Below are 13,073 nucleotides of genomic sequence, written 5' to 3'. Positions count from 1 at the left end.
AAAAAAATGTTGCTGACACTTAAACATTCAAAGATTTCAATAAACATCCAAAACTTCTGGCTTCTCTTGCAAAACCAGAAACTTTGACAACACTAAAGCCAAAGCTGAATATCAGCTGCCCCTTTTAGGAACTGCTTGAGTGGTCCAATCCATAACCCCCCATTCCCTTGTTTAACATTTTCTGTTCTGACTTGACCCTTGTCCACAACCTCTGCTAGTGTTCCTGACCTGTTGCCAGTAGAGTTTGCCAGTTCTCAAGTAGCAGTAATGTTTGTACAGGTCCTGGTCATGCATGGAGTCCTTACTGCTGGTTAGCTCTTGCATGAAAAGCAAGGAAATCAATCATTGTAAAGAAATAAATGAAAGCTTGAGGATGACTTAGTAAACGGAAATATTTGCAAAGAAAGGAGAAGAGGACGTTTTATAGTAAGCTGCTAATTAAGACTGGCCACCTTCAAGAACATTTTATTTCCAGGTAGTTTTATGTTTGAGTTAGTAGCAATCAAAACAAATCAAGTGGCAGGTCTTTCTTGTATGGATAGGATGACTGTGTCCCTGCAGCCTGGACGCTGACTGCTGCGATGAAATTGGATCTCTTGAGCATTTCTTCCAAGGACAGATTTGGGTAGTAAGCCAGGTAGAAGGCCAAAGCTCCTACGAAACTGTCGCCAGCACCCTGCAATTAAAAGTACAGTTGTGGAGATAAGCATGTAGTCATCTTTCCCCCAAACTTGTATTTTTAAAGTATTTAAGTACACGTTTGGTTTAGAATAGATTTAGATTTACAGGAAAGTTACAAGGATATGACAAGAGAATTTCCATATACCTCACACCCAGTTCTGTAAATACATGACTGTGGTACACGTGTCACAACTAATGAGATAGTAGCGATATATTATTAACTGAACTCCATATTTGTTTGGATTTCCCTAGTTTTGCTTAATGTCCTTTTCTGTTCTAAGATCTCATCAAGAATCCCATATTACACTTAGTTATCACGTCTCCTTAGATTCCTGTAGGCTGTGACAGTTTCTTAGACATTCTTCATTTTTGATGACCTTGATCATTTTGAGAACTGGTCAGGTATTTTGTAGAATGTACCTTAACTAGGATTTGTCTGTTGTTGTTTTTTTAAAAATATGTTTTTATTGATTACTAGAGAGAGAAAGGGAGAGAGATAGAAATATCAATGAGAAACATCAATTGGCTGCCTCCTTCCTGCATGCTTCCCCCACTGGGAATCAAGCCCACAACCTGGGCATGTGCCCTGACCAGGAATCAAACCAGTGACCTCTTGGTTCCTGGGTTGACGCTAAACCACTGAGCCACACCAGGATAGGGCTAACAAATGCATTTTAGATAAATGAAATGTAATTACACAATTTCACTTTGAAAAATCATTCTGGTATTTAACAGCATTCAGGGCCATTTTCCAGTTTTTTCTAGTTTGCTGGCTTTTTTTTTTTTTTGGACCCAAGAGCTTTCATTACAAATCTTGAAGCTATACTTCAGCCTTAATAGAGGACTTGGCATGCAAGACTGTTTCGGTTGCAGCTGCCGTATTTCATGAGCTGGGTGCAGCACAGTGATGGGTACTAGAGAAGGACTATAACCCATTGTGGATTAACTGCTAAATAGTGTGGCAGAGTTTATATTTTAAGAAAGGTTTTGAAGAAGGGCTCTGTGAAGAAGGGAGTCCTTATGGAATGAGACAGATTTATAGAGAGAAGGAAAGCCTGGAAGGAAGAAGACCTAGGAGGAGGAAGGAACAGAGTGAGCTCATGAGACAGTGAATGGCTTTAAGGAAAATGACATTTTCCCTTGTTTACACATAATGCAAACAATATTAAACTTGTCAAGCAGCAATAGTAACGCAGGTATGAATTCCACACTTTCTTTCCTCCCGTTAATGTTTTCTGAGCGTCTAAGCTGTGTCAGGCACTGCTAGGTGCTCTGCAATTCTTTGGTCCTTCCTGAAGGAAACAATAGAGAAAGAGACACACATGGTTCCTGCCTTCTCTCAGGTTACAGCACAGCAGTGTGACAACAGAAAGGTCTGGAGCCAGAGAAATTATGAGTTTGATGGAGAATGTATTATGAAAATATAAAAAATGCCACAAGATATGAAGAGTCATGGCAAACTCAAGTTTTAGTTCTCACATCATATACAAAATTAAATTCCAGATATGAATGTAAGAAATATGACAATAACACTGCCTCTGCCTGAGGCTACCCAGCAGGAGCTATGGAGAGATCTGCAGATTCCTCTTCTTTGTTTGGGGTTTGGAGGTGCCCAAATGAGGCCCAGCTGTGGCCAAATGCAAGCTGCTGTGGGGCCTTGGGCCTTCTTTTGGAAGTTCTGGGTCTCTCTGACCCAGCTGCAGTTTGTTAGGTAATTTTCAGATTGCAAAGGGCCAGGCCTTTCATATGCAAAAGCCTCTGCGCACAGCTTGGGTGGGGCAGGGTCTCGGGATCAACAGGGTGGAGCAAACAGCCATGGCTGCTCCTCAGTCCTACCCTAAGAGGCCCCGGGTCTCAGTGTCCTGGTAATCGCTGCAAGCACCTCTGAGAGAAAGCCGCCTTGAGTTCCAACCGATGCCAAACAGTCCAGTTTCTCTCTGTATGAGTCTGGGTCCCCAGAGACTCACCTGGAACTGGAGTTCAGAGCAGTCGGGAGCTTGAGACTCCCTCCCGATTGAAAAAGACAACCATGTCCTCAATTGCCAGCCCTTTCCGCTTGCGCCTCCGTACCTCTGCACTTTACTTCCGCACTGCGCCTCCTCTGAGTCTCAGTGTGCTTTTCTCTTTCCTTCTAGTTATAGAATTTCCACTCAGCCAGCCTTCCTGTGGTTCTGGATGATGTCTGTTTTGTCTTTTAGTTGTATTTTTGAAGTGGTTGTGCGAGGCAGCAATTTCCGGTGTTTACCTATGCCACCATCTTGGTTTCTCTCTCTCCCTTTTAATAACTCATCTTCCTTTGCACTCCTCTTAGGACACTTGGGACATTGTACTATCCTGTGTACAGGCCTGCATACAGTCAGGGACACTTGGAAAACTAAGGGCAGCCACCACATCTCTGTCCCCTCTGTCTTTCTCACTGTGTCACTCAGTGCTTTGCGTTGACCTGACCAATTGGTCCTGTTCCATTGTGTTCTCTTCCAAGGTGGCCAGGTGACCCTCTCTGAACTGCAAGCCACTTTCTTTTGTCATGAACATGGGGGTTAGGTTGCCACAGCCAGAGCTACTTGATAGTCCCATTGTATTGAATCTGTTTATACCACAGGGCTTTCAAGTGCCAATAAATTACTCGGCTGTTGATTCACATCTTCAGTATAACTATTTTTAGACATAGGTATAATTTTTTTAATGGAAAGTGCTTTAAAAGTGGAAGCTGTATTATATCACTATGATTTTCCTGCAAGTAAAGTACTTTCCAATCAATCATTCTTGGAATAATGGAATCATTCTCATTGATACAACATGATGGTTTTAACCTTTTACTGAAAATTATTTTTGTGCCAAAGGGGGTGATGGCATAATTCTTCTTTCTTCAACAGAAATACCCATGTGGCTACTATTCATTGTGTTCTCACAATGACTTCCTCTTAAGGAAGAGCTGCTCTTACAGAATGGATGTGGCATTCTGAAGTTCCTGCTCTCCCCAGGGCCTTCACACTCCTGAGTTCTGGGAAGTTCTGGTCTGTGGTACTGGTAGAGGCAGTTCCCTAGGACTCAAGGAGGTTAAATAACTTGCCCAAGGTGAAGATAAAGGTGGTAAATGGCAGTCAAGAGTGGTACCACGGACATCTGTGGAGATCCAGCAATAGAGCAGATGGAGAAGCTATTTCGGGAGAGAGAGACTGGGCTTTTGACTATTGCTTAAATTTCCCTGTTTCTCCATGGGAAGGGCTTATGTTTTCTATAGTGATGAAGAACGACAGGGACGAGAGAGTGAAGACCGTGAATCTCTAATGATTTCCCTCTGTATGGGGTCCCATTTTTTAAAGAAGAGAGCTGCCCTGGGCAGGGGTGAGGGAAGAACAGGGGTGCAAAGGAAGCAAAGGTTTTGGGAAAGAATACTTCAGATGAACAGCCAGAGTCCAACCTGGGTAAGGAAGAAAGAGAGGTCATTAGGGGATCAACAGGTCAGAAGAAAATGGAGGAATCTAAGGAAAGTGAGAGCAAGTGTAGGGAAAGAGGTGAGAGAGCTGGTTGTGGTCAGAGTAGGATGTGACGTTTATTCCCACAGAACTGAAGTAGTACCAGGTATTAACCATTTCCTGGGAGTCACCATGGGAGTGGGAGGCTGGAGTGAAAGTGAAGAGTCACTGTAGGTGAGGGCATCTAGGAACTATGAGACTTGGTGATGGCTCATCCTACATGATGGTAGCATTGGAATGAAGAGAAAAATGGTGATGTAGATGCCAGAGTCTTAGATAAACAGAATTATCAGGAAGGGAGGTCAAGGCTCTATAACTGAAGTGCATGAACCTCAAAGATGTAGGAGTCTCTACAGGACAGTAGAGGAGGGTGGCTGGAAGCTTTGGGATCAGGAGCAGCTTTCGCCTGTGAGTGCTGTATGGGGAGTTAAGGATATAAAGGAGCTTGCTTTAAAGGAAAAGGACAGCCAGAGGGCTTAGGTAGAAGGTTTAGGAAGGGGAGAGGCACAGAGCAGCAAGGGATTCTCCTGGGTTCCTGTGTCTCTCCAACCTTCCTTCTTCATCTCTATCACAGGTCCCTCTTCCTCCTTTGGCACCATTGATACTGGTATTCCATTGGGTACTGTCCTGGCCCATTTCCCTTCTCATTCCCCATAATTTCTTGAGTGACTTAGTACTGTGCAGTTATAGTTTAAACTGTTATGCTTACTCACCATATACATAGTGCAGACTTTTCTCTATCTTCAGATTCATATATCTACCTGTGAGTGTGTTCCACCAGCCTCATGCACTCTAACTCAACATGCCTGATTTGAATCCATAACTACCTGAACACAGACCTCTGCTTACCTTTTCAGTTTATGGCAGCTCCACAGTGAAAATCTGGGGGTCTTCTGAATATCTCTCTCCCATATACCTAATTAACCTCCACGTGCCAAGTTTCCATGTATATATTTCTCAAATCTGTCCTCTCATCTCCATCCCTACTCCCACTGCCCTACTTCCTTGTCACATCACCTCTAGAGGACCACATTAACTTCCTAACCAGTCTCCCTGCCTCCAGTCTGGCCCCTTCCAATCCATTTGTGACACTGCTGTACATATGGCCATCTCACTTCCATTCCATTCCAGAAAGCTCTCTGAATGTTTCTCATCTTTCTTAGGATAAAATTTTAGCTCCTCAGCATGGCACACAAGGCTCCATAGCCCACTTTTCCAGTTTCATCTCTTCTTCCTGTTCATGTATTGAACTTTGGGTCTTCATTCACGGAGATAACCTTGGCCTCGAGTCCTCCCTTGACTCAACTCAGGTATCAGCTAGGTCAACACATAGTTGCTGACTGGCACTCTATTGAAAGCACTGTGTTTCCCCTGAACCCAGGAGCCCGGCTTAGGAACCCTCCTAGAGACTCCTGCCCTTGGCCTTTGGTGAGGAGCACACGCTGTCAAGATGCCCTGGAGGAAGGGTGACAATGAGACAGACTTCTGAAAGTCTTAGTTTGTCAATTCCAGATGATAGAAAAATGGATGAGCTGGAAGGCATGATGAGTATTAAGTGTGGTTCGGGGGGAAAAAACCCCGTGTGATGAAATCAGGCGGCTACAACAGATCTCAGATGATCTTGCAAGAATTATGTCATCAGGAGGCTTCATTTGTTAGGAATCTCTACCCACACTGGATGATTCATCACCCAAACTGCTGAGGGACCCTACAGTTAAAGCCCTTGCATTCCTCCTCGATGTCTTAACGCATTCCATCTGACAAGTGGATCCCACTTTCTTTTAAAAACTTCTCCCTACACAAAGCCATCCAAAGCCTACACTGTGGACCTGAATTCCTCAGCCAGGCTTGTGGCTTTGGAGGCCAGGAAAAAGGCAGATGGGATGAAACATGACTAAATCTCAAGCTAATTTCTTCTTAAAAAAAGAATATTGCAAGGGCCTCAGGAAAGGCAGAGAGAACAACATAAACCCACCAGGGTCCCTGCTGCTGTCCACCCCATGCAGGCAGGGCCACACCAGCTGCTGAGGTGGCTTACCCTCAGGCCAGCTTGGTGGCAAGCCCTGCTTTGCTCTTGCTTCCATGTTCTAAGAATGGGGCTTCTGCCTTGTTCCTGTTTGCAGGAGGTTGAGGCATGAATGTGTGGTTGGGCCTGGGAAAGTAAAAGTAATTCTTTGTCCAGGGAGGGCTAGTCATGGACTGGCAGAAGACATGGTGTCATGACCCCCGGGGAAGCAGCACAGAGGGAAAACAAACAAACCTGACTTAAAATCCTGCCTTCTCCCCTCTTCCTTAGCTGTGTCATCTTCTAAGAATGATAAATTCATTATCTTTACACCTACAGTGAAGCCCCTCTCTACATAGCGGGGAACATGTTTTCTCAACGGGGACAATGCAGTAAATGGTTTGGAATGAGACAGACCTGAGTTGGAGCCCTGATTTCACCATTCTGGCAAGTTATTCAACCTCTCTGTGACCTATGAGGTAGGGCAGTTATAAATACTGAATTAAATAATGTATGTGAAAAGGCCTAGCCCAGTGCCTGGAGCAGAACTGTGTTTAACAAAGGTGAGCTAGACTAGATGGTGTCATCTGGAGGCCCTTTGATGAGCTAATAATGTTTTTGAAAATGAAAGCCCATGACCAGGGTCAGAAGGGGCCAGACAAGGGTTCTAAGGAACAAAGAGGGTCAAGATTCTAGGAGATGATCCCATGGGTCCTAGGGAGAGGGCTTTGTTTATGCTGTGCCTGCCTTGTGCTCCCAGCAGAGTAGAAGGTTGAGGGCATCCAGGGACGCTCTTGCAGCCAGGAAGAGGCAGAAGCCAGGCTCCTGTAGCTTTTGATTACAAGGGAGGCTACAGAGTTCTAGCAATGGCCATCTGTACGTGCCAGGGTCTCTGACCCATTCCTCTCAGGGGGTAGGGGAGGTACTTTATGATGTTATCAGGAGGACATTAGAGAAATGTAAGAGAAGAGTATAAAGGTTCAGAGCCTGGTAAATCTCAGGCTCTCATGGTGGGAGGGTTGTGGAGGGGGCAGAGGAGAAGGAACAGGGAGAACAATGAGTGAGGCTTCTGGGAGAGGCCTAGAGCTGGGCGGGGCTGGAGGACAGCATGGGAAGAGGGTGACCTGTGCGCTGCCCAAGGAGAGGAGGTGGTGGCAGAGTCTGGAGGGTGGCAGGCAGACTGAACAGATGATGTGGGGACAGTGTGATCTTGAAGAACATTTCTTCAGGTGTTGGAGCCTGAAGTTGGCGCTTATCCTAGTTAGTGATGGACATTGAGTCACCTGATTTACCTTCTCCGTGTGACTGACTTCACTACTCACTCAAGTATGAATAGAAAGAGAAAGACCCTGCTTAGACCCTTCGTTCTATCCAGTGTAAGCATTCTCAATTGGGGCATATCTCCCCACAGGGGTGAAAATTCATTCTTGCAGGAGGTAGAGGGTAGTGGTGAAAAAAATCTTTGATACAATGATTTGTAGCTTTCCAAAGGGCCATGGTACATAAACAGATATAGATAGATGGAGAAATAGATAGAACATTAAAGTTTCATGGGAGAAGAGGACAATTAGGGAAAAAAAATCCTAAAATGCTCCTTGGGTTGAGTGGTGACTATGAAATAAAGGTTGAGGAACAGAGAAGTAGAGCCTCTTGTCCCAAAGAACTGCCAGTATCCGGGGCTTCTGGTGAGTTACAAAGCCCTAACCAGCAACCTCTCAATTGTAAAGCACACTGGCCAGGGGTTGGTAGCTCCCTGCTTTGTTTCCACTGAGCCAGAAATTCCTACATCTCCCACCCTGTTCCTCTCTTGTTTACCTCCCTCTAAGGCAGCGGTTCTCAACCTGTGGGTCGCGACCATCGGAAAACACATATAGCATATCAGATATTTACATTATGATTCATAACAGTAGCAAAATTACAGTTATGAAGTAGCAACGAAAATATTTTTATGGTTGGGGGTCACCACAACATGAGGAACTGTATTAAAGGGTCGCAGCATTAGGAAGGTTGAGAACCACTGCTCTAAGGTCTCCATGGCCACCAGTAAGCCATGGGCAAACCCACACCCTGGAATGAGGGCTTTTACAAGGAGATGAGAACTATGTGGCTTAGCCTGTCTTCTTCCCAAGGCAGGAAAGTGCAAAGGCCCTCTCCTAGGCAGACAAGACTGAGTGGTCTGTCCGATACACTTACATGAGCTACGTGCTGCTCACACAAGACGAAAGCTGTTTCACAGCTCAGATCTGAACATTTCTGTTTCCTCTTATCAGCACATACTTGCATCATCAGGATGAGATCACATCCTTCCCAACCTCAACCTTCCCTAAACAGATCCTTTTAGGAACATCAGGATGGACATGAGAACCTTGTTTTCTTATCATTATTGTGTAAGTGCTGCTGATTTTTATTCTAAATAAATCTGTAGGGAACATGACAAATCACTATGTCATAAATGTCAATGACTTTGGCTTTTACCACTAGCTACTTTAATTTATTACATTTAAATCTCAATTATTAGGCTGAGATTGTCTCTTTTAAAGTACTCTTGTGATTAAAAGAAAGAGCAAATATTTTCTGCCTTATATTTCATATTAATTGAGTATGAAACCACATGCAGGGAAGTTTTGATGTGCTTGATGTGCTTTTTATTTCTGTCTTTTAAGTAGGCACAATATTTTCCTTGGCTCTACAATTTATTAGCCATTTGATTAAAAAACAGCTTTAATGAAATATAACTCACATACTGTATAATGTGCCTATTTAAAGTATAAAATTCAGTGTTCTTGACTACATTCACAGGGTTGAACAACCATCTCACAGTCTAATTTTAGAAAATTTTATCCCCCACCAAAAGATACCTTGTACCTGCTAACAGTCACCCCTCATTCATATTCTACCCCCATGTCTAGGAACCACTAATCTGCTTTCTGTCTATATAGATTTGTTAAATATGCACACATTTTTTGAGAAAAATCATTTTATAGTCTAATTCCATAATTAACCAATAATTGAATCATAATTAACTAATTAGATTCATAGCTATCGCTTGATTTTAGCTGGCACTTTTTGTGAAAAGTGAAATTCATGTTGGCCTGGTGCGAACTATTTCATTACTAAAACTGCATTCCCAATAATCACTGAGGCAACAGATTTAGCTTCCTTCCTGCCCAGATATGCTCACTGGAGTACTCTTTGAAGTTTTTAAGTTAAATGATAAATGCACCAAAGGCTTGCTGTTTAAGAATTTCTTTGGTGACGTTGTTAGTAAAGGCTAACCTTTAAGGTAGAACCCTACCTTCTTCTCAAGCACCGACACATGAACTGTTCTGGCTCGTAAATCATGGTTTCTATGGATTTGGTTTGCTTGAGGGATTTTCTTTTTAAAAAATATTTTTAAATGAAATTTACTGGATTTGTTGATGATAGCCATTCTGACAGGTGTGAGATGGTACCTCATTGTTGTTTTGATTTGCATCTCTTGGATGACTAGTGACTTTGAGCATGTTTTCATATGTCTCTTGGCTTTCTGAATCTCCTCTTTTGAAAAGTGTCTATTTAGGTCCTTTGCCCATTTTTTGATTGGACTGTTTATCTTCCTTTTGTTAAGTTGTATGAGTTCCCTATAAATGTTGGAGATTAAACCCTTATCGGTGATTACATTGGCAAAGTGCTGGAGAAGATGTGGAGAAAAAGGAACACTCGTGCACTGCTGGTGGGAATGCAGACTGGTGCAGCCACTATGGAAGACAGTATGGAGTTTCCTCAAAAAGTTAAAAATGGAACTCCCATTTGACCCAGTGATCTCACTGCTAGGAATATATCCCAAGAAAACAGAAACACCAATCAGAAAGGATATATGCACCCCTATGTTCATAGCAGCACAATTCACCATAGTTAAGATCTGGAAACAGCCTAAGTGCCCATCAGCAGATGAATGGATTAGAAAACTGTGGTACATCTACACGATGGAATACTATGCTGCTGTAAAAAAGAAGGAATTCTTACCATTTGCAACAGCCTGGATGGAACTGGAGAGCATTATGCTAAGTGAAATAAGCCAGTCAATGAAAGAAAAATACCACATGATCTCACTCATTTATGGATAATAAAGACCATTATAAACTGATGAGCAAAAATAGATACAGAGGCAGAACAGCATCGAACAGACTGTCAAAACTACAGCAGGAAGGCCGGGGAGGGTTTGGGGGCGGGAAGGGGGGGGGTAAGAGATCAACCGAAGGACTTGTATGCATGTATATAAGTCTAACCAATGGACATAAGACACTGGGGGGTAGGGGAGCCCAGGGGAATGTCAAGGGGAGAAAAAAAAAGGAGACCTATGTAATACTCTTTGTAAGACTTTAAGCAATAAAAAAAAAAAAGAAATTTACTGGAGTGACACTCGTTAATAAAATTATATAGGTTTCAAGTATAACAATTCTATAATACACTATCTGTATATTGCTTTGTGTGTTTACCATCCAAAGCCAAATCTCCTTCCATAGCTATGTATAGGGTTTCTCCCCAAAATGTATACACACACTTTGAATAATTATAAATGCAGTATTTATTAAAACACATTTCATTTTCAAAATTGGGCTATCAGCTGTTAAAGTGTGTATACTTTTTTGGGGACACTTTGTATGTATTTTCTTTTAGGTTCTCTTTGCAATGATTAATATGTGGCAGTGGACACTTAGCTTCCTTCTCGAAGGCCATGACTCCCTCGCACAGGGCTGAGGGGGGGAGGGGGGGGTTTCCAGTACAGACTCACTGCTGGTGTGTGGCAAGTTCTGGGCACAAGAGCTTCAGTGCCCACATACATATGTGCCCTCAGTGATCATTAGAGATTTCCGTAGAAAACAGCATGTCTGAAAATGGACATATTTTTCTAGCCTCTTGTAGCCACTGACCAGGCAATGGTTTTTCCTATTTAACACCAGATAAATTGGTGGGCTTAATGGCAGAATCTGAGGCACATCCACCAAGGGGAGAATCAGTCATTATATAGTCAAAAAAATGGATCTGGCTAGGCCTTCTTCCAACTCTGCCCTGACACAGTGCTCCGACTGCCAGAATCCTATCGGCAGAATGACATGATTGTCGCTTTTCCACAGTACTTGCTGGTTTACAGAGCATGTCTGTAGATGTGTTTCATTTTGAATCTCATTATAATCCTGTGGGGTAGATAGGGCGGGCCTTTCATTTTCCAAATGAGAAACCAAGTGTGAGAAGAACTTGCTCAAGTTCATGGGTAGGTGGCAGGAGTGACACCCCCTCCGTTGAAGGCCAGTCTCCACTAAAGCAGCCCCCTGGAGAGGCCATACATGTACTTCAACTTTGCTCACGAAGGTTTTGAAACTTCTGTTTTGGTATACCTTTAAGATCTGTAGCACACCTCTGACTATCCTCAACGAAGGCACTATTTCATCTTCTAAGTTAGTGATTCTCCAACTAGAGTGTGTTTCAGAATTGCCTGGAGGGCAGATTGCTGGGCTCCACCCCCCAAAGTTTCTGATCCTTAAACCTGGGGTGGGGCCCAGGACTTGTTTCTAATGAGTTCCTAGGGGATGCTGATGTTGCTCACTTTGAGAATCACATGCTTAGGAATTTATTTCTGGAAAGAGTGAATCTGTTAAAACTGAGTTTATTGATTAAGGTGTGGATCAAGCTAGGGAATTCCGTGATTGGCAAAAATAGTGGGCAACTATAACGCACACCAGCTCTAAAGGGCATTCAAATACGACCCCCACCCACCTGAAGGTTCTGAACAATGGCAGTTGGATTGGACTGAATGTGAAGCTTCCCACCGTAACTCTTTTAAAGGGGAGAATTCTCATGAGTGTTTAGCACACGTGTGAAATGTTCATTATCAACCTTTTACTTTCCAGCTTTAGAAAAAGAAAAGAAGCCATGGGGGTGACACCCACATTAGAGAGAATCAGTTATGAAGGAAGAATTAATAGCTATTTCCCAGCTGAGCTAGTGAGACTGGTATGGCAGGGGTCCTTTCTGTGCTGCAACCATGATGGGTGGGGAAGATAAAGGGAAAATTTTGACTCTTCCTACTGACTATTCTGCTGAGATTAGAATGGAGAAGGTGAAAAGATCTGATTTTGGATGCCAAAGATAAACATGCAACATTTTACGGGGGAAAAGAGTTTCAGCAAAAAAGAAAAATGAACTACATTAGGTACTTAAGCTGGGAGTCAATCCTTCCTGTCACAGCAGGGAAAAAAGAGGCGGAGGACTGCCTAAATATTGGTTCTAATTTTATTTCCAAATCTACATTACATTAAACTCTCCTTGTACTCCTCTTTAATTTACAGCAACTGCTGACACAAATTGGTGTGCCTTCTCTTCTTTGACATCAGTATTTCTCTTGAATTATGCATTTTCATCTGGAACGAGGTTTGTGGGGCTAAAGCCTTCTTTCATTTAGATGGATGAAAACAGAGAGGGGTCAATGGGGGGTCGAGAACAAAATCAATGCGGGGGAGGGGGGATACAGATGTTCAGGGCAGCATTTCACTGCTCAAAAAGAGTGCAAGTGGTATTAAAAAACTCACACTATATTGATTAAAATTCAACTACAAGAGAATAAGAAAAACTCTACTAAACTTCATCCCAGAACTGCCAGATTCTCCAGTTATTGGTGCCCAGAAGTATTTAGTAATCATTTGTAAGAGTAAGATGATCATAATAAGTGTATCACTTCAATTTGATTTAAAATTGAGTCAAAGGCAAAAAACCCCCACCAGCTTGCCACCGCGTGTTTCTTCCATCCCAACCCACATGAATGTAGATGGTTGTGGTGTTCTGCCTCCGAGGTCAGCACCACGGACTGACGGGGCTCCATTATTGGTAACAAATGGCTCCTGGTTCAAGTCAGCAATGTTCCCTATTGA

General features: G+C 43.1%; 1 protein-coding gene across 2 annotated transcripts in view; it reads right to left on the bottom strand.

Moving 5' to 3' along the window:
- Positions 1 to 449: 449 nt before the first annotated feature.
- RBKS (ribokinase) overlaps positions 450 to 13,073 on the bottom strand; it is a 72,472-nt gene continuing 59,848 nt past the window's right edge. For both annotated transcript variants that reach the window (XM_081100975.1, XM_081100976.1), the window contains exon 8: positions 450 to 676. In XM_081100975.1, coding sequence (XP_080957101.1) covers positions 503 to 676 — 174 coding nt within the window. In that variant the 3' untranslated portion in view covers positions 450 to 502. The remainder of the gene's footprint in view (positions 677 to 13,073) is intronic.

Source organism: Myotis nattereri (assembly GCF_964212035.1).
Source record: "Myotis nattereri genome assembly, chromosome: 10".
Lineage (NCBI taxonomy): Eukaryota > Metazoa > Chordata > Mammalia > Chiroptera > Vespertilionidae > Myotis > Myotis nattereri.
The sequence above is the reverse complement of the archived record's forward strand: the minus strand, read 5'-3'. Positions and strand labels throughout refer to the sequence as shown.